The 26,491-nt window shown below is 42.5% G+C and overlaps 1 protein-coding gene across 2 annotated transcripts; it reads left to right on the top strand.

The window, feature by feature from the left end:
- Positions 1 to 6,930: 6,930 nt before the first annotated feature.
- On the top strand, positions 6,931 to 24,004 carry TCTN3 (tectonic family member 3). 2 transcript variants are annotated; one of them, XM_081006729.1, is made up of 14 exons: positions 6,932 to 7,156; positions 7,326 to 7,467; positions 9,214 to 9,335; positions 9,994 to 10,124; positions 10,979 to 11,087; positions 11,941 to 12,059; positions 12,709 to 12,744; positions 13,047 to 13,121; positions 13,230 to 13,355; positions 15,125 to 15,220; positions 16,165 to 16,262; positions 16,554 to 16,719; positions 17,758 to 17,883; positions 20,464 to 24,004. In XM_081006729.1, exons 1-14 carry the CDS (start codon positions 6,964 to 6,966, stop codon positions 20,689 to 20,691), a joined length of 1,767 nt encoding a protein of 588 aa, XP_080862855.1. In that variant the 5' UTR covers positions 6,932 to 6,963; the 3' UTR covers positions 20,692 to 24,004. The 2 variants fall into 2 exon arrangements, with proteins under 2 accessions (XP_080862856.1, XP_080862855.1); XM_081006730.1 differs by lacking the exons at positions 13,047 to 13,121; positions 13,230 to 13,355 and having other exon boundaries at positions 6,931 to 7,156.
- The last annotated feature ends 2,487 nt before the right edge of the window (positions 24,005 to 26,491 follow it).

Raw genomic sequence — 26,491 nt, 5'->3', positions numbered from 1 at the left:
GATTCCTATTTGTTCCAAATCAGAGGTAAAGAGCAAGTTTTACCAGGGGAAAGTGGCAGGGCAAAAAGAAGGGGTGGGGGACAAGCCCTTAGTGTTTAACAAAATATTGCTGGTAAGGAAGGATGCAAGGCAGGGGATCACGAAAATCACGAAGATCTGGGAGCCTTCGTAATGTTCTCCATTTAAATTAGGGTTTCCCAAACTTGGGTCTCCAACTGTTGTTAGACTACAACTCCCATCATCTGTAGCTATCATAACCAGTGGTCAGGGATGATGGGAATTGTAGTCCAAAAACAGCTGGTGACCCAAGTTTGGGAAACTCTGGTTTAAATTGATAAGCACATTAGAGGAGTTTAATGAGCTATTTCTTATTAAATATACAATAGGTCCTCTCTCTCTTTTAGTTACTTTCTCCCTCTGCTGCTATCCGTGCCTCCAGCTTGGGCCTAATCTTCTAAATTACATATGGGAGAGGTGCCTTAGAGTATACTCACATTTATCCTTCTAGCCTTGGGTTAATTGAGAAGACTTTGATAAGTCACCATCTCTCATCTTTGGTTTCACCAGGGTTAGAATTAGCAACTCATGTATGCACTAGTCTGTGTGATTAGCCACTAGGGCTTCAGGATGGACAGTAAAGGGTCCCTAACCACCTGATCTGTAAGGACAATTAACTCCCGCAGGTAAGGCTGGAACTTCTTCTGGACAACAAGTATCTACTGTGCTCCTGGACCTCAGATTCTTGGTTCCCATATATGGCACAGTGGCTGCTGATGCAGTGGTGCAGTCAAGACAGGGTTTGGAACAGAAGCCCAGGGCCTCACTCAGCAGAATGAGCCAGAGTAGGGCCCCCCAATGCAGCATGGTTGGCTTACCAAATTTTGAGATTGGCCATCAGCAACTTTCAGTAATCCTGGAAGGGGTAAGATGCAAAAGGTGAAAAATCAAATATTTCTGATCTGCTCTTGAAAGACAGAACCATCAGGAGGGAATTTCAATTTACGTACCTAAGGGATGCTTGGACAGATTGATCTCTACGAAACTGGGTTTTTGAAGATACGTGGCATTTTATTCTCGGGTCCTTCTCTGCACATACTTGCCACTGCAAAAGCATGTGAGATAGCTCTTTCCATCGTGTCTCTTGACCATTAGCCAGTGCCAAGACAACAATGTTCCAAATATTTATGTCCTATCTTCTTGTAGACAGAACATAGCAACAAATGATGAGGGATATCTTCCAAAACTGCCTCACCATGATCCTAACATCCTCCATGCAGAATTGTAGAGGGCTTCTGCTGGAAACAAATTGTCAGGGCTTTATCCCTTTTTGTTTGTCTATGGAAATATTTTCTTCTTTACATATACACAAACATTAAATAAACACATTCCGCAAATGCTCACTGTTTCTGTATAAGTGCTTGGAAACATGGGGAGTGGGGAGAAGAGCAAAAAAGGGAGCAGGTAAGTGAGAAGGGAAATATATAGTACTAAGCCAAGACACATCATATCTAAAATATATTTTGTTCCTCTTAGTCAGCTATACAGCATTGTGTCAAGCCATTGCTACCCCACACTTCCCAATACATTTGCCTGTCATTTTCCTTATCGCAAAAACTCTGATTTTGGGGGAAGTGAGTTTGTTGCAGAAGACCTCCAAGTCAGCTCTAATGGCAAAACCTGAATTGGCTGGTATCAAGATTGAATCAAAGCTTAAAATAACACCAGTCTGGAAGCAACCTTTGTGTATTCAGTGGTCTGTGTTTGCTTGAGCTTGAGTATGGACTAAGGAATCTGAGCTCCTGTGTTCTGATTCGATACATGATGTCCAATCACAGAACATTTCAGGATTAGGGCCACTGCCATTGGCCTTTGAACTCCAAGTCGTAATTCACAGCTTGGAAGTTTAGACAGCCTGTCACGTTGGGAGTGGGAGTGGCCCAGGCTTTCAGGAATGTATATAAGCAGTTGCTTTGCCCCTGTTTCCCAGTTATGTAGTTCAATAAAGGTTCCTGCTGTTATTGCTGTGTTTTGCCTCGTGGAACCCACCTACACTTCACTGGCGACGAGGATGGGATGCTAGGCTAGGTATGGTGTTAAGTTGTGGGTGAACATATCAGACAACACAGCGATTCTCCAAACAGCTCTTGTTTATTCACAGGTCAGAACAGAACTGAACTGAAGGGTTCAGTCAGCCTGCTTATATAGAGCTCCAGTACAACGTAACTGTAACAACTTTCTGTAACTATCCAATCACTGAATGTCACTTTTGATCCCTTATTTGCATATGTGGACCTGAACTATGTACAGTATCCCCCTGCTGGCCCAGGGTGAGAACTTCAGTACATAACATATGGTATGCTAGGCTAGCTTCCACGAGCTGAAATCACTGCTGGGGAACTGTCTCCTCAGCTGAGCTGAAATCACTGACTGCCACAAGGCAGGTCACACAGAGCAGACGTCATGGCCACCCAGGCCATATCACTTCACTTTGCTTGTCTGTTTTCTTACATTTCTATCCTTTTTTCTTCTATCATGGAGCCTGAGGCAGTATACATATGGTTTCTGGGTGGCCACTCATCTAGCCAGACCCAGAGCTGCTTAACTTTAGCAAGGTGGCAGTATCATAGGATAAATTGCCATTGTGCCGATTTGGGAAGTTTGTATCTAGTATTAAGTCCTTCAAACAAGATAAGTTAATTCTCTAATAATCTATTTATGTCAGAAAACCCAAATTTGTATCAGAGTGTGAAAGGAAAAAGGTTTTCCTGCTGTCCTCGACTGAGTAATACTGTGCACAATTATAATCAGGAAAGGATCAAATACAAACTATCTGCCTAGGCTGAACCAAAATGTTATTGGCTGACCTAATGATAACAAATTCTTGTTATTTTACAGCAAAGTGCTTGGAACCTTGTCCTTGCCTGCTACCCATAAGAAGCAGCCCACTGCAAACATTTCCAGAATTGCCCACCTATGTATTTGTGAAGTATGGGGAAGTTTCAGTTGCAGGGTCTGGGATATTATGAATGAATTGTGATCACCTTAATATATTAAAGGTACCTTTTTAAACTGGTATGTGCATTCTGTGTGTTGCACAGAAAGACCTAGAAATCCTTGTTGAATTTTGTGGTCACAAAAGATTTTGGGATGAAGGCAGATAGATCCTTAAGAATATTAAGTAGACAAGAGAGAATATTCATTTTAACAACATTGGCTTTTTTTCATGAATGACTTCATAGTTTTCCACCATGCCATGCCTAGAGTGGTTTGTTGTGTGGTTCAACATTGTTTGAACTTAACTTTGTTATTATACTGCCCTTCATCTGAGGACCACATGGTGGTTTACAATATAAAAACACAAAAATATGTAACATAGTAACAAACAGAAACAACCCCTCCCCCTGGCCGTAGAATGTTTAATTAGCCAAAGGCCTGGGAGAAGAGAAGTGTTTTTGCATGACAGCTAAAAATATATAATGAAGGTGCCTGGTAAGCCTCCCTTTGAATACCTTTCCACAAGCAGGGAGTCTCTGCAGAAAAGGCTTGCTCTTGTGTTGCCACCCTCCAGACCTCTCATGGAAGAGGCACACAAAGAAGGGCCTCAGATGAAAGCTGGTAGTAAGCTGGTAGTAAGCAAAAGTCAACCTTGTCTGTGGTTGTCTTGTTCTTGGAGAGAGATAGTTAGAAAGAAAAAGGCCAGAGTTGAGGTTTAAGATAGGGTTACCAGACGTCCCCAGTTCCCGGGGACAGTCCCCGGATTTGCAAATCTGTCCCCGGACAAATTCTGTCCCCAGAATGTCCCCAGATTTGCAAATCTGTCCCTGGGAAACGTGGCAGCGGCAGCCTCAGCAGCCCGGAGCCAGCCTGGTAGCGCAGTTGGCTCTGGCTGGCTTCAGGAGCTGCTCGCTGCCGTGGCGCCCGCCATTTTTCTCCTTGGAAGTCCCCATATTATGTGTTGCACACAAGACACATCATATGGGGACGTCTGGAGAGGAAACATGGTGGGCGCCACAGCAGCGAGCAGCTCCTGAAGCCAGCCAGAGCCAACTGCGCTACCAGGCTGGCTCCGGGCTGCTGACTGCCGCTGCCGAAGGGGAACTGACGACATCCGGTGGTACAGATCTGCTGCCCCCTTCCCCCTTTGTTTTCACTGATCGGGGAAGGCTCAGGAGTCATGGGAGGGAGGGCGTTGCCCAGTTTTTTTAAAACTCTGCACATTTATGTTTCACAGGATGGGTAAGAAGGGCTTTGCACCTTGCCTGGCAGATAAACCGCGTGCCTTGTGCCCCTCCTGGGTAATGCCCACTCGTCTGCTACTCCCAAGCCTCCCCCGATCTGTCAAAACAAAGGGGGAAGGGGGCAGGAGATTGGGGAAGGCTTGGGAGTCATGGGTGGGCAGTGCGCCGTTGCCCAGTTTCACACTGCATGTGGATCTAGAAAGTAATTTAAATTCTGGAGGGACATTGTGAAGTTTGATCAAGACAATTATTTTGGGAAGTCAAAGTGGTAAAGGACAATGAATAAGATTTCTGACGTTTGTGTGTATATGGTCAGAAATCTTTTCTGCATGTTAACTGCATGTCAATGCTTTCCTAATCAGATGCTAGAAAGGTCTGTTAAGAATTTTTGTAATTATGGGTGCATATTTTGCAATAGTTGCCTTAGCAAACATTAACACGGAAAGCTCAAGGTGCACAAATTCAGTTTTAAAATTATACTTTGGCTGCTGCAGGATGAGACTGTATACAGACTCTGTACTCTGCATACAGAACACATTTTCACAAATGAGAGTAGCCCTACTCTTCAGTTCATGGTGTTTGCACATTTTCTGAAATCCACCCACTCATTTCGCAGAAGTAGAATAGAACAGCCTGTACACTTGTATAGGTCTGGTTTTGGTGACCCCTAGTGGTGGTCATGCGGGAAGACAAAGCCATACAAACTACTGTACCGGTATGTCAAATGAAATGATAGTCTATCTAATCTAATCTAATCTAATCTATCTATCTTATATATAAAACTTAGCACATTAGTGATTGCATCCTGCATTCATAATGGGGTCACACACATACCATTTTCTGGATTTGTATTGTGTGTTCCTGGTCAGCTATAGCTGCTGCACAACAACATGATGCTATAGTCTCCCTCCCCCAGTTAAAAGGAATTTCTAATGTATCCGTTCAGGATTTGTAGCAAAAAGCATGGGGTAGAAATTGAACGTTCAAGGTGATGCCCAAGCCTTATAACGAGAGCTTTGGATAACTGAGCACGTTCAGAAGCTTAACACTCCAGATCCCTCTTTTCCAGATCGAGAGAGAGAGAGATTCTCCCTATCTGAAGTTGACTCAGGCATACTAATCATGCCCCAGATCAGCATCTCCCCGCTTGCTATTAATCCCCCCACCCCTCGCTTTGAACCTGGTCCCGTTTTCAAACCCGAATAGTCTCAAGTTCTCCTTCCCCATTCTAACCAGTTTCTCTGCTGCTCCCTGCTGGTGAATTACAAAAGCAGACAAACTCATACACACTATCGGGGTGCCAACTTGTATAAAATATTGGGAGAGCCCAGGTAAGTCTCACCCTGCATAATCAATCACATGACGCAGTACACACACACTATTTGAATGGCAATGCCCATCAACAGGGGGGCGGCTGCCCCTCAAATATTTTGAGGGCCACTAGGAGTTGGCTCCTATGCACACTATACATTTATCCCCAAATTAGTTAACCCATCACAATACACTCCACCATCAACAAAGTACAGTTCCCAAGATTCTTCGCCGGCGGGACGTGGGGGGGGTGGATCGTGCTTTAAATGTAACCCCAGCCAGATCCATCTCAGAGTTGCAGCGGGAAACGGCTAATACAGTATTCTTCCCAGACTAGCAAATTTAACCGCTGACCCGCATTACCCCCTACAAAGATGCATCCCTCGGCTATGCCTTCCTATTCCATGTAGCCCCAACATAAGGAAGAGTAGAGTAGGTCTTCCTCGCCTCCGCAATAGCTCTTAACTATCCATATACAAAAGAAAGTTATTCTCCGGCTACAAAATGCCCGAATTTGCATTGGAACTCTAGGGGCGCAACTGCGCTTAGAACTGAATTTTACGATAAATGTAATGGGGCAGCAGCCGGTGTCCCCCACCTCGTACGCCTAAGGTGGTAACAGAGACTTCACGCTTTTTCTACCTCGGGTCTTATTGCGTGTGGAAAATGCATTTTATTTTTTATTTTTTTGAAGTCTGCAAACATCGTACAAGCTGAAGTGTTTTTTACAGGGGATTTTTGGCGGGAAATGCAAACCAACATCGGCACCACCTCTGCAATCTTAACAGTGGACTGCAACACCACAACCCCTCCCCAAACCAGCGACGTAAGCTGTATCAGTGCTATTGTCAGTGCTATTAAGAGAAAATTAAAAATTCGCTTACTGTTGCATTGGTTTTGGCCAAATAAAAAATAATAAAGAGTTTCAGAATAATATAGCAACAGCATACCAAATTACAATCTTGGTTCACTAAATATCAGATGCTATTTAAATATCCTAATCATTACCAAAGAGTGAGAAGCTGGAGGGATCTCTCCCTGTTAATATATTCCAATAAGGGAAACAAATCGGATATTTTTTAATATTTGCAAAAAACTTTGAAAAAACATCTATTCATAGGTTACCCCTGAGCTAGAGAATTAATTGCTGTCTGGTGCTAATTTCGTTTGTTGCTGCCTTTTGTTTGCTGTTTCCCAATCACAGCTACAGTAAAATTCAGCAAACAACTATCTACAAACTTCGGAGACTGTGCTTTCACTCCTCTCACTTCCTACTTCGGAGACTGTGCTTTCACTTCCTCTCACTTGGTTTTTACGGATACACAGAAGCGGCTGAGGCTGACGTACTTCTTTTGCGCCTATACGTCATGAACGTGCGACTGCCGTTTCTTAGCAACGGGGCGATGCGTCCGCTATGGCCGCCGCACAGCCGATGCTCTCGTTGCTGCTCCTGTTGTCGGTCGTGGCGTCGGGGAAGGCGAAGCCCCGGGATGCAAACAGCACTCTGGAAGCAGAGGAAGCGCCCACGAACGAGACGAGCCCCAGTGAGGCGCCCATCAGTGAGGCGGCCGAAGTCGAGAGGAAAGAGAGACTCGAACCCAGAGCTGGTGAGGGAGGGAGAGGCTGAGGGTGGTCCGGGGCATCGGGTGCCCTAAAGGCAATATGTGAATAACCCTCCGCCCCGCCCACCCCGTTTAGGCGATGCTTTACCGAGACCGTTTCTCAGTTCACAGCCTCTCCTTACCACCTTCAGTTCTAACTCTCTGTCCCCCACAGGTGCTTCTTCGTCCATCTGCCCCTGTGATCTGCACCCAGGCTTCTGCGACCTCAACTGCTGCTGTGATTCAAGCTGTGGCTCAGATTGTAGCACGGGGGGCCCTGAATGTCCCTTCTCTTTTTGTCTTCCAGGCAGCACCAGGTGAAATGCATGGGCACAATTTTCTCTCCACAGTGTGTTAAGACATAGGGGTGGCCTGGGATCTGAATGAGTCTGCTAGCTTCAATAAGCCAGGATGCTTGGTGGTGGCAGTGGTCAGATCCATGAGTACCATTTGGGTGGATAGGAGGTTTGCACACCTATGCTGGAGAATTCCGACAGGAGCAGTAAACACATTAGTGAAATAGTAAGAATGTAAGTTTTAGTATGTTCTGCCCTCTAAGTGTCGTCTAAGAAAACTTGTTTGTAGACAACTTGCAAGCAGAGTTACAGGGAAAGGTTAAGTGAGAGTACCCCTTTATCTTGTGTCCTATAAAGATGTGGGAAGGGGAAAGGCATCTTTTTCTGAGCTACTAATATTGCTGCCTTTGCTTTTTTTTTACAAATGTTGAGGGCAGGCTAGTAGTTTAGAAGCAAAGCACATGTGTTGCATGTTTCAAATTGAAGCCATGGTATCTCTGGGTAACAAAATCTCAGGTAGCTGGGCTAGGAAAGACCTCTGCATGAGTGTTGAAGTTCCATCACCATTCAAGATAGGTATTATTTGTCAATGATGGTAGCACCCAGCTCACTTGGTCAACAGAGTACAGGATTGCTTATAGTTGCCTATAAGCAGGGATACTGCCAGCCAAATTCCAAGTCTCATGCCTGACAGCTTCAGCCAGTCACCCTGCTTGACCTCCCAGGCAGTGGCAGAGCTTCATGCTCCGGCACCAAGGGGCGGAGAGCAGGCAGGGGCGGGGCTGGTGCACGTCCCAGGGATGGGGTGTGCTGCCCTTAGGGGTGTGGCGCATGTCCTGGGGACATGACCCCCAGCGCGGGGGGGCAGCCACGATGGCACCCCACTGGGATCGTTCTGCCGGGGGCAGTGCACTCCCCCCGCACTCCTCTTCCGACCCGCCAGTGCTCCCATGCATTTCAAACCAGTAGCATAGATCAAATGATCGGGGGGGGGGGGGGACGCAAACTGTGAGTGTGTCCAGAAACTAGTATTGCTTAAAAACCTAATTAGGCCATTCATTTTAAAGGAATTATTTTTAAAAAAGAAAGGGGGAGAGAGAGCAAGTATGCACAATCACAACAAAAATAAAATACTAAAGCAAAATAATCGTCTAACGAATCTTATACAGTGGTGCCTCGCAAGACGAAATTAATTCGTTCCGCGAGTTTTTCGTCTTGCGGTTTTTTTCGTCTTGCGAAGCACGGTGTCGGAAAAGTTTTGGAAAAGCTTCAAAAATCACCAAAGTCTTCAAAAACCTCAAAAAAGGCTACCACACCGCGTGCTATGAGTTGCTCCTCGAAGTCAAGTCGCAACTGTATTAACGGTTTTAAGAAAAAGGAAACAAACTTGCAAGATGTTTCCGTCTTGCGAAGCAAGCCCATAGGGAAAGTCGTCTTGCGAAGCAACTCAAAAAACCAAAAACCCTTTCGTTTTGCGAGTTTTCCGTCTTGCAAGGCATTCGTCTTGCGAGGTACCACTGTACTAGGCAAACTTAACATAGTAAAATTTACCCTCATTGTGACTTCTGATGTTGATAGCCTCTCAAGTGGGTTACAGGATGGATGACAAACTAATGCAGGGATCACAGTGTCTTATATTCGGGTGGTTTTGAGTGACAGATTGCTAGGTCACCCAATCTCAGAATAGGCAAGTGCTTCAGAAAATATATTATTGAGTTGTGTTTGCTTAAATAACACTCCTGCGGTGTGCTTTTGTTTTCTTATTAGGGCTGTGAGTCAGGTGTGCTTAGAAAAATCCACAATTTTCCAAAATAACACCCCTTACCGTACTGATGTCCTTCCTGGTCCTGGTGGATGTGTATTGCTGTTCTGTGTGGAGCTAAATGATCGTAAGTTTAGATCAGTATCTAGGTTGCTATTCTGTTTGGTCAAGGTTCTTCTCTGAAGCTGATTTTAAAAATAGAAGTGCAGGTTATACTAACTAATATTTTCCTTTTAGAGCAAGGATAGAGGTTTGCTTCATAGAAGCTGGTGACATCCTGTTGCCAACTCTACCCACTTTGTTTCTGAACTGTCTACAATTCCCTTACTAATATTGAAGTTGCAATTATGTACACTCTTTGATGTTCCACAGAGTGTGACACAAGGTGCTGTCTTCATTTATCTACTCCCCAAGAGCCTTTTGCATGGTTTTTTTCATTATTCTGAGGAGCAGAGCTCCCCAGTGTTTGTGCATTGTACACCAAGTGCAACATGTAAAAGGGCGCATCCTGTACTAGCAGAGCAAGAAAATATTGTACTAGGATAATAAAATCTCTAATCCTGATGTCTGTTGAGATTGCAGTCATTCAGTATTTTTGTGCCCTCTAACAGAGAGTGGAGAAAAATACTTTTAACAAGCACCAAGTCCTATAGCTTGCCTTATAAAATTCTTCCCTCTAGAAGGAGTTCAGATTTGCAAAGGGGAATGAGATTTCATTTTAACACTGTGATGTTTCAGTTGCATGTATCCCTTCTCGCCCCCCTCCCCCGCAATTCTACATACAGCAAAGCTGAACTATTTACAGCAGCCACAGGTGGTTACAAAAGTCAACTTTCCAGCACTTTCAGCGCAATATGGAGGGTCTTCTTTCAACTTGCCTGATCAAGTTCTGTCATCACCATCTGCCTTTTACCGGGTGAGTTAGCCTCTAGTTATCAAGGATTTTCTCTTGAGGTTTTCGTGGTGAGAAGGCTGCTTCTAGAAAATCTAGACAGAATATCTAGACAGAAGAAGTCAGGGTTAAGTTTTCCTTTTCAATCTCCATACTTCCTCTATGGATGCAGCCTTCCTAGTAACTTACAATAAGGTTCCAGGCTCAATTCTCAGCATATCTGGTTAGGGCTGGGAGAGGCTCCTTCCTGAAACTGTCTACGTAGACAATACTGAACTAGCTGGACCAGTTGTCTCATTCAGTATAAGGCAGCTTCCTGTGTTCCTGAGTTTACAGTGGTACCTTGGGTTATGAACTTAATTTGTTCCAGAGGTCCGTTCTTAACCTGAAACTGTTCTTAACCTGAGGTACCACTTTAACTAATGGGGCCTCCCACTGCCGCTGCACAATTTCTGTTCTCATCCTGGGGCAAAGTTCACAACTACTTCCGGGTTAGTGGAGTTTGTAACCCAAAGCGATGGTAACCCAAGGTACCACTGTATTTAAATACTCATCCTCATGCAGTAGAATAGATGATTATGGGCCTCTCTTGTGTGTGCTTTGCTCCGAGTGATTCCTTTTCAGCTCTGGGTGGTATTATTTCGGGTAGTTTTTAATGTTTCATTTTGTTATTATATGTGTTGTAAGTGGCACAGAGTGGCTGGGACAACCCAGCCAGATGGATAGGGTATAAATAATAAAATAATTCTTCTTCAACTAAGCTTTACTCAGAGTAGACCTACTGGCATTAATCAACATAACTAAGTTAGATTCATTCATTTCAGTGGGTCTACTCTGAATGAAACTTAGTTGAATAGCACCCTCTGTTTTCATTTCAGGTGGGAGATCCTATACAGACTTACTTTGCTGCATCATCTGTATTAAGTATACTCAAACAACCAGTGGGCATTGGAACCAGCCAACTTTGCATTGATGAGAATCCTGCTGGTGAGCATGGGAACTTCAGCAAAGTCCTGACATCTGTTAGTTGAGCTCCACAAACTTCGTTGGAGTTTAGTGCCGAGTAATTGTTTTTAGCAGCTAATGAGTTTTTTGGCTTCCTGCTGTACAATGGCAAATATAAAGGAGTTCCTCTCTTTTTTTCTGCCAGATAAGTGGGGTAGTGGTGGTAGAGAGGGAGTTAACAATAGAGTGCACAGTGCATAACAACATTTTTGTTTCAACCTGTAATATGATCTGCTTTCCAATACAATATGCAACTTAATATCATTTTGAAAGAGCCTTTCAGTATTGCCAGCAGCATTTAAAATACTTATTTCTCCTGTGGTAAAGAAGCAGATAATACAGTCTAAGATGGGCAAGATGGGTTCCAGAGGCAGTGACTAAAGGGTCAAAGTCTGGCAGCATAATCCCAGGCAGTGGGTCAAACCCGGCTACAGCAAAAGTGTAGCTAGTTGAGGTCTTCTTTGCTGAGGCAAGTTGCTCTGGACTGAGTTGCTGATGAACTAGGGCTAGGGCTTTATAGGTCTCAGTGGACAGGAATTTGTGCTTGTGATCCACTGACTGAGTACTTAACTAGGCTTGGCCCTACAACCCAGGCAATGCCTTGGAAGTACAGTGCTCAGTCTGTCAGACTTGCAGTTAATACAGTATGTTGGTGGCACAGCCAGGTAATAAGATGTTGGAGCCTGGCTGTTGGGAGTTCTGAATTTAAGACATACACACACCATGGCATGTTACAGGTTGGATTGCCCAGTTGACTGCATTTGTGGATTCCTGTGCATTAGGATGACATTTACTGCGTGTCCCTACCTGCTTATGTGACTTGTTAATTACTTAGGTTTCCTGGAGAGCAAAAACACAAGCTGCCTTCGAATCCTTACTGACTTAACAAGCAGCTGCACCACTGACCCTGCATTGGATGCAGCTTCATACTACCGTGGCTTCAGTGTGCTGAAGGTAACTCTTTTTATTTTGCTATTTTGGTATAGTATTGGTTATCTTTCCTAATTCAAGTATGTTTCCACATTTCCTAAGCACATTTGAGTCTTCTGCTTCCTTGCCAAATGAAGAATAGGTTTAAAAATATTTCTTTTTATTGTCAAATACCTTGAAATATTGGGGAAACAATTGATATTTCTGTTGGCCTACTACAGACATAAAGAGTATTTGGGGCCTACAAATTAAGAGATTTTTCCTAAATAATGTCCAGCAAAAATAAGAACCCCCACCTTAAAAAAAAGCAACTGGAAAGAAAAGCAAAACAATGGGATTTACAAGAAAGAGGTTTATTGATCCAACACATTTTTAACTCTACTTCAGGGAAATTCAGATGTGCTACCTTTTTTATTTCTTATGCTAAAAAATAGATGAGGTAGCACATCTGAATTTTGAATTACTGTTCTCTGAATTTCCCTGAAGAAGAACCATCAGGGTTCAAAATTTGTTGGATGAATAAACCTTTTTCTTGCCTATTCCTAAATAATGCCTCATCCCCAATAGATAAAAAAACACTGCAAAGAAGACGAGACTGTAAGATTGGGATCAAAGGTTTGTAAATCATTATCTTGTGCAGACACTAAAGTATAGCTGGCTTTTCATTTTTCAGGTCCCAGTCAACATGACTATTTTCCAACCCATACAGGTGAGATGTTAGTTTGTTTTTGCCTAGTGATAATTTTGAAACATAGTCTAGAAAATGGACTGGAAATTGTGGATCTAGCTATACACAAAGAAATGAGTGTTGTAAAGATGTTAGTTTATTTGTATATGGTCTCAAGGGAATGCTTAAGTTTCCCTCTGCAAGTAGCAGAATAGTTGTGAGGATTATTTTTTGTGAAGTGGGTTGGAAGTTTCAAATGCCCCTGGTCTAAGATGACTGTGGATAGATTATGTGGGTGAAGATAAATATGATATGAGAACTGAAAATATCTTTTGTGTCTCCAGGTCAACATCACCCCTGTTTCAGAGCCTGCATCTCCTTCACTAAGTGGTAGCACGTGCCACAATGTTGTTTCTGAGGTATCATTAGTTCTTCGAGTGCTGTCCTCATTAGTAGAGGTGTGGGGAGGTGACCTGAGGCCTAAGTTCATACCTTGTCTCTCTCTGACATGTATGTCATACTTTTAGGTGAGCTATGAGGTGGAGTTCAATGGGATTCATGGAATTCAGAAAGTGTCTGTTCAATTCAAAGTTGCCAGTATATCTGGAAATCCAAGAGCCACACTGCAGCAGCACTTTTCTCTTCATTTTGGGGTCAGTGTTTGTTCGTATATGCATTCTTGGACTGTGGGGAAAAGGGTTGGGCTGGGGCCATTGTGTGCAACTGGATCCTTTGATGTGTTATGAGCCCAATGAGAGTGGAACCCAGAGTCAGTATTCTACTGTCATGGGCCTCAATGGTGGTGCTGTTGTGGAAGTGAGATGGCTACTCTGAAACACAAAACGGGCTTGCAAGTGTGGCTCCATATTTATTTCTTGGCCATATGTGATCAAAGAAAGGACTGAGTTTGTGTTTCAGAACAATTGTGATGGCTTAGAAGTCTAGATTCTTCTCAAGGCTGTCAAAGTCTCAGGCTGGTGCGCTGAAGAAGCATTTTCTAGGTCTGACATCAAGTTGGAGAAGTCTCCATCCTGTTTATCAAAGTGATGCAAATTAATTTTGGAGCTAGGGAAAGGAAACTATCAGTGCTTTGAAATGGCACGCCAAACATTTCTAAATGGAGATAGGCCTTGCATGCATTGAAAGGGGAAGGGTACAATGTTTTGGAAACTTCTTTTGTCTAGTTGGTTAACACCAGCAGTTCTAAGAAGATTCTGAGTTTTTAGTATTCAAACTGTACAGAATCTGTGCACTTCGTCTAGTACACTTTTAGCTTTGCCTGTAATCTTAGATTCTGATCAGCTCTTACACAAGCTGTCAAGATAGAGTGGTAAACAGACTAGAAAGTATTTAAATTGGTTTTTTTCTCCTTCCATCTGCTAAATTTGTCTCTCACTTTGTGTACCTGTGAAGCAATCACATAAACAATAGAGTAAAGCAGATGAATAGGCAACCAATTGCTTACAATGGTATTAGTCTCATAAACTCACTTCCTGTAATAACAGTTATTTGTGTATACTGGTAAAAAAAAATTGCTATGTCTGCCTGGTGACTTATTTTGGAGAGTGGAGTGCCGTGGTAGATATGCCCATAGTCTGAGTCCATGTGACTGATAAGAGTCATGAAGACAGTGCAGAGGAGATAAGAGTATGAATTTCTGGGCAAACTATACTCTTCTTTTCCCCTCTGCATCAAACACAAACTAATCATCCTCATTCTTTGCCTTTCCTTGCCACTTTTTCTCTTCTGCCTATGTCAGTAATTCTCCACTTGCTTAGAGAATGAAAGATGTGCCACAGATGCTGACTTCGCATACTTATTCCTTGTCTAAAAGACGTGTAGCCTTTCTATAAATCACACACACATATAAAAGGAAATAATGCTGCAAGTTGCTCATCTATTAACTTTGACGTAATCATGACTAAAGCAGAACATGATGGCAACATAATTTCTTCTGTTGCTTTTCACTAGGGAAGAGGCTTCTTGCAAATCTCTGCAAAACTGCTTCCACTGTTGTCCTGCAAATTGCTGCTTACATTTCTTGTTGCCTTATAACACCACATGGGAGCAGCTGCATCATGCAAGGATTCCTGCCTGGTGTATTAGCCAGTGTTCTTTTTTATTTCCATTTCATTCACATGTCTGACAGTGCCCCAAGATTATCTATATTCCATCACTGCGGTGTTGGGTCAGTGGATTCATGTATGGTACTCCAATGCACTATTATAGGATTTTAGTATGTGTAATGACAAAACAAGGCCTCCTTCGTCTGGCATGAGTAGGCTCAGCTCCCATTTCTTTGGCATGTCAATCCTAACCATTAGGCCAGGTTTGAATTTTGTCCCTTACAAATTATTGTATTTCAAAGTATGTACAGAGGATGGTATAATAAGGTTGATGTAATTTATTTTGTCTCTTGCAGAGCAGGAGCCCTTCTCTCACCAAACAGAGAAGTGGGAACCCTGGATATATTATAGGAGCACCACTGATAGTTCTGTATAATGGCACCCAGCAGCATGTATCCTTTCTGGCACTGTGTTTGATCTAGTATCAGGAGTGTAGCCTGATACCAGGAGTGTACCCTTAGGTGATTGTAGAGCTGTATAGAGGATTTTGACCTCACCCACTGTTCTTCATATCACTGCATATATTAATACGTATGTGAATGCCCTGTGAGAACCAAGGCCCAGAATTAATGCTCTTGGTATTAGTAACCACCTCGCACTTTTAACTACAAATGAGAGCATCCTGCAGAGCTATCTGCAATGTATTACTTGATCCGCTGGCCTCAGATTTTCTTAAAAAGCTGTAGGCTGATGTGATAATGTGTATATGCAATTATATACTTCTTTGTTTATTCCTGCACCTGGCTTTTCAATTGTTTTCAGGTCTATGCAATATCCTTTTTTTCCTAAGTTTTTGGATCCAATAGAAAGAACATGTGGATGAGCCCAGCTTTTCAGTTAAGATGTTGCCATGAGCCAATTATGGGTTATAAACAGCCTATGAATGGTTCTTGGAGATGGGGTGGTATTTTATATGTCCCACTATAATACCCAAGACGGAACAACTGGGAATGCATTCTCTTTGCTGTTCATGTGCTGCATTTAATCAGCCCCACAACTGGGGGGAAAATATTTTTTTGGGAGAATTGGCAAAGTGTTGAGGTGTTCATGTTTGGCTGCCTTTTCATCACTTAGGCTAAAATAGTAATCATTTAGCATTTTTTTAAATTAAAACCATTTGTCTTAAAATATTTCAGATTATTTATCAGTAGTTGATAATCTCCAAACCTGAGAATGAGTTAAAATGTAAACAAATGATTGTGTTCATATGTACACACCATATTGGAGTTGTGTACATATGTACACACTTGGAGTTGCTTTCTGTCCACAAGACCGAAGACAGTTTCTCTGGTTTCCATTGTATTCTAGTTTAGTTTCCTGACACCTCTCTCCTCAGATAACCATTTTACGGAATCAAGTTGATGGCCAGTGCTCAGCAACTGAAAGGTATAAAGTACAGTTTAGAGAGAATGTGAGGACAAGTTGCCAGTTCAGGTAATATTCCTCATATTCTCTTGAATGTTTACACTCTTTGTACAGACTTGTATAGACAGCCAAATTTTGTAAATCAGAGCTGACTGTTCACTGCTTAGCACATAAACTAAGGAACTTGGCAAGGGATAATTTTAACTTCTCACCAAATGTACCTCCATTGAAGAACTGATTTAGACATGTTCTAATTCAGTAATTCCTGAGAAGTAATGTAAAGGTAATGTGTTTCTGAATGGTAGTTAAGTTTCACTGACATGAGACCAATGGATGCTCCCTGTTTTGTCTGATTTCCAGTGTACCCTTCAAGCTAGAGGAAGCAAACTGTAGCCATTTCCAAGAAACACTATACCAAGCCTTTGAGGGAGCATACAACTTAGGCGGTTTGGCCATAACTGGCACTGCTGACCCAAGCCGTCCAGGAGAGCGGACCAACATCTTCACCCAGGGGTGCAAAATACAGGTAATATGCAGAGAGACAGAGTAGCTAGCTTTGTATCTGACATCCTATTGTAAGCTTTGCCACAGCACCTGAAGGATGAAAGGGCAACTATCTACCCTATAGAAGAAACTTCCCTCTAACCGTGTCAAGCTGGAGCACATTGTGTTTTGCCAAGACCAGTGGCACATTCACAGGTCCCTACTGTATTCACATAGAACTTCCTTCAACTGGGCCATAAGTCTTTTGTCTCCTTTTGTTCCTCCCAATGAAAGGAGAGGTAGCTGTAGAAACATCATATTCTGCATCCCCATGCAATTCTGACTACCTCTGAGATGTCACTCTCTTCATAAGAACACAAAAGAGCCTGTTAGATCAGGACAATGACCCATCTAGTCCAGCATCCTGTTCTTACAGTGGCCAATCAGATAATAATAATAAAATTAAATTTTTATTTATATCCCGCCCTCCCCATCCAAAGCTGGGCTCAGAGCAGCTAACAACATAAAAGTAACACAGCATTCTAAAATCAATTCAAAATCAAATTAATGGCAACCATTGGGCTAGAGTTCTGTGAGGATTGCCAAAGGAGGGGGTCAGACTGTGCCTTAGCCAAAGGCCTGGTGGAACAGCTCTGTCTTGCAGGCCCTGTGGAAAGATGTCAAGTCCCGCAGGGCCCTAGTCTCTTGTGACAGAGCGTTCCACCAGATTGGGGCCGCAGCCAAAAAAGCCCTGGCTCTGGTTGAGGCCAGCCTAAGCTCCCTGTAGCCCAGGACCTCCAAGATGTTTTTGTTTGAAGACCGTAAGGTCCTCCCTGGGACATGCAAGCAGGATTCCAGCACAAGGGCACTCTCTTTTCCTGTGGTTTCCAGCAACTGGTGTTCAGAAGCATACTGCCTCCAACTGTGGAGGCAGAGTAGAGCCATCATGTTTTGCTCCATATTTGAGCACAAATTTAGCAGTAATTCTGGACCTTCCCCTTTGTACTGCTGATTACTCAGCAGGAATACAACTCTTTGGAAGTACACTTATTTAATTTAGAATTTCCCCTTTTCTTTCTAGGAGGGGCATTGTATGGTTCCCATTTCCCTGAAGATCCAAGTGATATGGGCCCACTTAGGCCTCCTGTCTAATCCGCAAGCTCAAATATTGGGAGCACGATACCATTATCTCTGCAAATCTCTGAAGGTCTGTCACAAATAATGTCTTAGGGCTGTTTTCTGTTTCTTTGGACCATTTCAGATGTAATGCAAAGTATATGAGCTATAGTGAGTTCGCACATTTGACCTTTTTTGTGCACCAGAGAAGATTGAAAGCTACATTCGGTTTTAAACTAACCAGAGCTCACTGTTGCATCTTAACTCGGTGAATTCTGGTTTGTTTAAACTCTGAGTAGTTCAAACAAGCTAGGATCCAAAAGTGGTTTATTATCCTGATTTGTTCACTACCTAGTGTTTGAATCTACCAGAGTTACCCTATTTCAGGAACTTGCTTAGTTAAAAACTAGAAGCAGATGCTTCCTATAATCTTCTCTGACACAAGCCAGAGGAGAAAGGGGAGCCCAAGACTTAATGTTGTTTGTACACATAAGGCTAAACCAGGGGCCAGATCTTCCTCTCCCTCCCCACTCCGCAGGCCAACTTTGACAATTGGGCAGGACCATCTAAAGCAAGAGGGTGACCAAGCAGGATTGAATACCCCATGCATCAACTTCTGCTTTGGGTAATTCAGTCCTGCTTTCTGCAGGGATCAGCTTTACTAGTAGCTCATAGAATTGTAGAGTTGGGACCACAAGGTTCATCTAGTCCAGGGGTAGTGAGCCTTTTTATACCTACCGCCCACTAATGCATCTTTCTTGGTGGTAAAATTTCCTTACCGCCCACCAGTGCTCAATGGAAGGAGGATTCAGCTTGTGCCCTAGAACCTCCTACCGTAAGGTTACCAGACGTCCCTGATTCCCGGGGACAGTCCCCAGATTTACAAATCAGTCCCCTGACAAAATCCATCTACTTAGTAGGAAGTTGAAATGTGTCCCGGGATTCATTGAAAAAAATCTGGTAACCTTACACTACCACCCATCTAGAATCCTGAAACTCCCACTAGTGGGCGGTAGGGACCAGGTTGACAACCCCTGATCTAGTCCAACTCCCTGCAGTACAGGAATCTTGCCCAACATGGGGCTCAAACTCACAGCCCTGAGATTAAGAGTCTCATCCTCTACTGACTGAACTGTCTGATGTTTGGGGGGAAGTGAACTGGTGGGCTGAATGAGGAGGCCTGGTGGGTCACATTTGGCCTGCAGGCTGGAGGTTCCCCACCCCTCACTGAACCATAAGTTTAGCAATAAATCTGAACCAGCCCAATGAATTACAGTGGTACCTTGGTTCTCAAACGTAATCCGTTCCAGAAGTCTGTTCCAAAACCAAAACATTCCAAAACCAAGGCGCGCTTTCCCATTGAAAGTAATGCAAAACAGATTAATCCATTCCAGACTTTTTAAAACAACCCCTAAAGCAGCAATTTAACATTAATTTGACTATCTAACGAGACCATTGATCCATAAAATGAAAGCAACAATCAACGTACTGTACTATAAAATAAATAAGACAGTATTGTAGATGATAAAAATTAAAATTATTTTTCTTTTCTTTCCTGCACTGATGATAGTCATTGTTTGGATGAGGGACTTCTATCCATTTCTGTAGTCACACAATCAGTCAGTCAGTAGCTGAACTGGGTTCCACGCAGCCACAAAAACAAATTAACTGGAAAAGCCTCAAAAACAAAAATGCAAAATAAATAGTAAAAAGAAGAGTCCCAAACTTAATCTGTTCCGGAAGTATGTTTGACTTCCGAAATGTTCGAAAACCAAGTTGCAGCTTCTGATTGGTGCAGGCGCCCCAGAAACAATATCCGACAGCCGCATCGGATGTTTGGCTTCTGAAAAACGTTCGAAAACCAGAACACTTACTTCTGGGTTTTTGACGTTTGGGAACCAAGGCGTTTGAGAACCAAGGTACCACTGTATTTCACTATTACTTATTAACTGTCTTCCAAGGTAAAGTAAAAATGATTGTAACAAATAAGAACTCGTACTACTTAACCAGAATTTTAGGAAATATTAGGAGATCAGTGAAGAAGCCTGCTCCTGTCCACTAGAGTGTGAGGGAAGACGTATAGGAGTTGTATAGGATTAATCTGCTACATTGACAGAGAGAGTTGCAAGACAAGAGACTAGTTCTCTGTGTAGTGCAATACCAGCTATTGCCACTGTGGAGCTCATAAGGGAAGCCAGGTGTAGCCTCCAGCTCCTGTCCACAGCCAAAAGGAGGAGGTTAAACAAGTGATAGAATAATTTTAATAGCTGTGTGTCAGGAGGTCCAGTGGGTGGGGGGATGGTCTCTAGGCTCCGTGTTCTTCACTTGTATGCCTGTTCGTGCATCACAAAGAACAGGTTTGCAGCTGTCAGTGGTAAGGTGAAAGGGGAGCTGGTAGCGGGAAATAATAGCTATAGAAATGGATATCACTTTTCTTTTCAGTTCCATTTGCTGTAGAGTAGTCCCAGTCTCCTATTTTGAGAGACATTAAGGACAAACATGTCATGTCGCAAGCCCAAGACAAATGTCTCAGGTTTCCCTTTCATGTTCAGGGAACAGCTCTGAATTACCATGGACTAGTGTAAGAGGCCTGTGGAGCAATTTGCTGTGAGGTAGGAACCAAGCAAGGCTCTCTATACATTCTAAAATGATAGTTTTGTTTTTCTTCCAGTCCATTGGCAACATGGTGAACATGTTGCCTTTGACAACCACAGTTGCCTTCACGGATGCTACGAAATGGCCAGAGCCACCCCGCGGTCAGCCCAGAGCCTATTGGAAGCTTCCATTTGATTTCTTCTTCCCTTTTAAAGTGGCATTGAGTGGAGCTGTGAGCAGCTCAGGCAGCCTACCTGGTACTCTGCTGGTGACATTAACATTTTGTAAATTACTTGTCTCATGAACGTCTTTTTTTATAAGAAGAACAAGATCTTCAAGAGCCATATTGGCATTGCTGTATTACATAGCATTGCTTGCTATGAAGTGACTGAATCAGAATGGATGCCCTCTTGGGGGAAAGTGTGTTTAAGAAACAGTCTCCTCCTAGTGGAGGGTATAGAGTAGAAACTCTGCGTCACATGACTGCGATGCTTGTAGTCAAGGCAAGGACCTCTGTATATCACTATCTGGACTTGTGGTGACCTGTTGAAAACTCACCAGCCCATGGTGAGCTGATCAAATGCACATACCACACATGAATTTGGTATTCAGCTCATGAGGGTAAGTGCTAACAGTTGTGCCATATGTGACTTGCCATGCCTCTTTATGGATGTCTTTCTTTACTCCACAAGACCTCTGGCCATCAATCTAGTGAAGAAAGAGTTGGGACCCAAAGTGACATGGGCACTCTTCCTCCTCATTCTGAAGCTTTTGAGCCTCTTCTATGCAGCCCCTTACGTTCCCCAAAACCCTTGCCAGTGTGGAAGTGCTTGAGGACGATCTCAGGCTGCGTTAGATCTCAGTCAAGGAAAAAGCTCTCAGTCACAAACTCTGACGTATTATTTCTTGAAGAAAACACTAGAAGTAGAAAGTTCTATAGCTTTCAGTCTGCTTTCCCTTGTCTGTTGTTAGGGGGAAACTTGGGACACTTGATAACGCACAACTTTGTAAATGAAACTATTTTATCTTTATGGATTGTCATTAAAAACTAGTATCATTCCTCTTTTCATGATAAAACAATCATGCCTTTCATGACTCACCTCGATAATACCTGTCTCTTACCTTTATACTAACTATGGCTGGCTTTCCTAGAGGAGTCAAATTGGGACATGATTACTGAAAAAGAAATCTCTCCACAATCGCAGAGGATACAAAGCTGCGCTGATGCTAAATGTCCTTTTATGTTATAGAACTTATGCACACTTGTTTATTAACTATGGGAGCTTGGGAAGTGGGCTTTAATTTTAGGAGTGTTGCAACTTATGTCCTACTGAAGAGTTCTTCCCTAATATATTACACTTTAACCAACAGCCTTAATAAACAAAGCCAGTGTATAAAAAAATTAAGTATTTTGTGGGGGCATCTTGTTATAATTACTCTGCCTGTCTGCATCTGATGTGGGACAAGTATAATTTCTGTTCTGCTTTATTGCTTCACAGCATATGGGGCTGTTTAACAGATTTCAGTAATGATACCTTTCATGCCCAAGTAATTGGTGTAGGCCTGTTCTAACATAGTTGCTTTTTAGCATTTCCCTGCAATACAATAGAACTATAGCTTCTTCCAGAATCTGGAAAAATGTATAATACCTATTTGTTATCAAATAACAATAATCTCTTTTCTTTTCTTTTTTAAAACACCCTGTGAGTGCAATTTTTATACATTTCTGTTCAGAAGTAAGTCCCATGAAGTTCAATGGTTCTTACTCTCAGGGTCAATAGTTGTAAAATTAAAGCCTAAATAAAGGATGCCTATGAGAGGTAGGGGGACCCATTGTCATGGGATAATGTATTGCCTTTACAGTATACATCTCAAATCTTCTAATTTCAGGTAGCCGTCTACTTTTGTAGCCCTTATGAGACAGTAAAAGCTTAGTGAGAGGCATTGTTAATGGGGAATGGAGCAAAATGACATACTATATCTTTATAATATGTCTCATACCAAAGAATCCAACTATCTCAACTTTTGTTGCTCAAAATATGTCCACTAAGATCAGTTGAAGAGTGACCTTCAAGCCTATGGTTTCAGAGTTGCCTTGAATCTTGAGGTAGGCAGAAAGTGACCTTACCCTGTCAACTCTAAAATAAGGACACTTTAGGAAAAATTAGCCTCAAAGTCCAAGTAGGAGGACTAGTAATTTACAGCTTTCCAGTTGGAGTGTGATATGAAATCACATGTGATAATGCCTTGGCCCAGTTCCTTGCTTGTCCGTCCTCATGTCACCTGGGGTTCTGGCAAAAAATGAGCACTGTGAAAATGTGTTTCTTGGGCTGCTTGTGTGGGTGGCAAGAAATTATAGGTTTTGTCCCCTGAGACTGAGAGGAGATACCATAGTCTTCAATTATCTAAAGGGCTATAACATGGTAGATGGAGCAAGCTTGTTTTCTCCTGCTCTGGAGTCTAGGACCTGAACCAATTAATTCAAATTACAGGAAAGGAGGTTCTGACTAAACATCAGGAAGAACTTTCTGATAGTAAGAGTTATTCAACAGTGGAACAGTAAGAGTTATTCAACAGACTCCCACGAGAGGTGGTGGACTCTGCTTCCTTGGGGTTTTTTAAGCAGAAGTTAGAGAGCCGTCTGCCATGTATGCTTTAGTTGAGATGCTGCATTGAGGAGAATGGGGTCCCTTCCAACTCTATAGTTCTTTTTCCACTGAAATGTCACTGAACATTCCACAAATAAGGGTGCAGACTGCACCTCAGATCAAATTCCACCTCTACTTTTGGATTTCTTCATCTGAAAAGTAGTAAGTAGTAGCACCTTGTAAAGGTGTTAAGGGTTTTATCTGCAAAGTCCTACTAAGTGTATCTCATCTGCTTTTTCTTGTGTGTGATCGTCCCTCAGCATACTTTGGTTCAGAGAATGGCTGAAGAGTATGTGATGCTAAGTGGGGCTTACTTGGAGGCAAGGTTCTCTGAAAGACTTGTGTAAGCTGCTCTGAGCTTCCCAAAAGAAAGATGAAGATACTGTAAATAAAAATTTCAGCATTGGAGGATAACAAGGAATGAAGAATGATTTCCTTCAAAGATTTAACAAACTTTGTTCTAACAAAGTGGGAACATGAGATTGACAATTCTTAAGTAAGATGAAATTTATGCTGGAGGAATATTTTTTAGAAGTTTAAAAAGGAAAAATCTGATATTGACACTATTTTAAGTTTTTAAAAAACTTACATTTCCTGGTGGATAAAAAGTATAGGACAAACTCAATTTTTATTATGAACCTTTAGATATCTGCAGAAATTGTCTTTGCTCGGTGTTGGAAATCTCCATCTGTACCTGTACCAACCATAGCAAACTGGCTGGTCTGTCTTAGGTACTGCGTACATGGGGAAAATGGGTAACTGTTAGCTACAGAGATCCAGTGTTGCAGAAATAGAAACGTGTATGTGAGAGTGTGTGTGTGTGTGTGAGATTGGAACCGGATTCTGGATTTAGGCTGACTTGACCAATTGGTGCTGATGTGAATGACTTGTTTGTTTCTTACTTTGTGTTTCTTTTGTAAACATTGTATTTGATTTAAATAAAAAAGAACACTATACCCTTTCCACTGAGGCCAACTTATGTGTGATTCCACTTATTTTTCTTTTAAAAGCAGGCTAATTTCAATTCTGCGGGCAGTCTGTTTCATAAATAACTTCAGTGCAAGTGGGGCTTCTGTGGGTAATATGTTCCTTGTAGGAGCAGATTCCTCCCCCGTGTTTTTCTCCCTTATCAAAAGGTAGTTTCTAGTAGGAGGGTGTCAGTGTCCCCCTATTTAGCATAAAGTCACAGCACTGTGCAGACCCATATTCGCACGGTGAGAGGTAGATGCTTAAAGAATGTTCACACTCCTACGAAAGTCTCATAAAGCTCTGTCTTGGCAAACCATAACCCATTCTGTCTCCTTAATTCACTTTCAGCAGTCATTTGCACATATATTCCTAGAAGTAGCCTTTAAGGAACATTTAGGCCACGTGCTGTACTTTCTTGACCATGTGCAGTCAGAAGTGAGAGAATGCCTACAAGTGACTGTGGTTACGATTGCAGCCCTGACTATATGCTGTTCCATGCATCTTAGTTTTATGGTTTGTGTTTTAGAAGCTTGGCTGCGCAGCACCCATATCTGAGTACTGATTGTAAGGAGCACGTGATTCCTGTGTGAGTCCCAGCTGTATAGTGCATTTTGCCCGTCTGGGCTTTGGCTTCACAGAACATGCAATAACAAAGTCCAGCTTTGTTGACTTTAGGTGTTTAAGCATGAGGCCAACTCCCTAATGGATAACTCTTAGGAACAAGCTGTTTCCTGACCTGCCCCTCAATGTCTCCAGAAAGAAGCCTGCCTGGACTCTTTTGTTTTGACTTGTTTCTTTTTATTTATTTTTTTAAAACCCTGTTCTGATAGAACAATATATGACAATGTGACAATACGATAATATCTGCTTAAGGTCAAGTATATAGGTCCAAATTGTCACTCTGTCTTCTCACTTGGGGGGAGTATGACAGCTGAACTGAGTCGGATACCAGTGCATACCATATATTTCCAAACGCTTGAAAGGGACTGTCCCTTCATTTGTTTTGAAGCAGAAAGTTCCAGTTTGGGAGAGAGACAGATATTGCATTTGTCCTTGTGAGACTAAATTCTGCTGCAAGTTCCTTGTGTGCTGAGCAAAGAGGGACAGGACAAAGTTCTTAATCTCTGCTTTGCCCCATTTCTCCCAGCAAGACACTTCCAGTGGAAAGGTTGAAAAGCAAAGGAAGTGGCCTCTTGGCTTTCAGGACTTTTTTGTGCAAGTAGTAAATTAGTAACTCCTTTTCTTTCCTATCTCAAGGTGGGTTACAACATGTCTTAACATTTTAAACTTACATTTTTATCCCGCTTTAAAAAAGCGAACAAATGTTACAAATTATAACCTATTTGAGGTAGGGTAGTCTGCACAATGTCACCCAATAAGATTTATAATGGAGCAAGGATATGCACTTGGATTTTACAGACAAAATTATATTTTGTCTGCTATTCTGTGTTGTACTAAGGGGAGCCATAGCAACAAGCCAAAAATCTCATTTCTGAATGAATGCCCAAAACAAAATGCATACATTACTAACATAAACATGGGGTGGAGAATGATAACTAATACTCTGAAAAATCAATATGAAGCAACAAATAAAGTAGCAGGGGGAGGCTGACAGCATATTTTCTCTCTTAACTGACCACATTCCTAAATAGGTTTCAGAAATATCAGGCCCATATGTTCCCTAAGTAATGCTGCTCTTAAGTTTGTAATTCTAAAACTGGAATCTACTGTCATTTGAAGTAAGCCACTATAAATCAGTAGAACTCTGCCAACTTTTAGCATTCTGATGCACATGGATTGTCAACTGCACAGTTCCGTTGCTGTCTTGAAATTTTGTGCCCACATGCCAGCCTTTAGCTTGCCCCAAGGCCCAGATGGTTTATGAGGTTTATACAGTGGTACCTCGGGTTCAAGTACTTAATTCGTTCCGGAGGTCCGTACTTAACCTGAAACTGTACTTAACGTGAAGCACCACTTTAGCTAATGGGGCCTCCTGCTGCTGCCGTGCCGCCGGAGCACGATTTCTGTTCTCATCCTGAAGCAAAGTTCTTAACCTGAAGCACTATTTCTGGGTTAGTGGAGTCTGTAACCTGAAGCGTATGTAACCTGAAGCATATGTATCCCGAGGTACCACTGTATTTTCTTTAAGAGCAGAGACAGCAGTGCAATCTAGTTGGGCAATTCCTGCCCACGACAGACCCATGGAGTAGCCTATGAAAGCCACTTTTCCTTTGCCTCAGTTATGTCCACCACCTGTAAAATGGGTATAAAGCTACAATCCCTACAATCCTGATAGGGAAGCAGATCTGACTGAATTGTGGGATTACTTGAGCAAACATACTTAAGTCCGCACAGTAATAAGGATTTGCCTCACAGAGCTGTCAAAGACAATACAGGTAAGGGTGGTAAGCCGGGACAATTTACATTTAAACAGAAACAACTCCTTTGGGCCCTCCCAGGCCTTTAGCAACTAGGGCAAAGTTGCTA

The sequence above is a fragment of the Podarcis pityusensis genome, assembly GCF_964106645.2.
Source record: "Podarcis pityusensis genome assembly, chromosome: 5".
NCBI classification, from domain to species: Eukaryota; Metazoa; Chordata; class Lepidosauria; order Squamata; family Lacertidae; genus Podarcis; species Podarcis pityusensis.
This window is presented reverse-complemented; position numbering and strand designations above follow the sequence as displayed.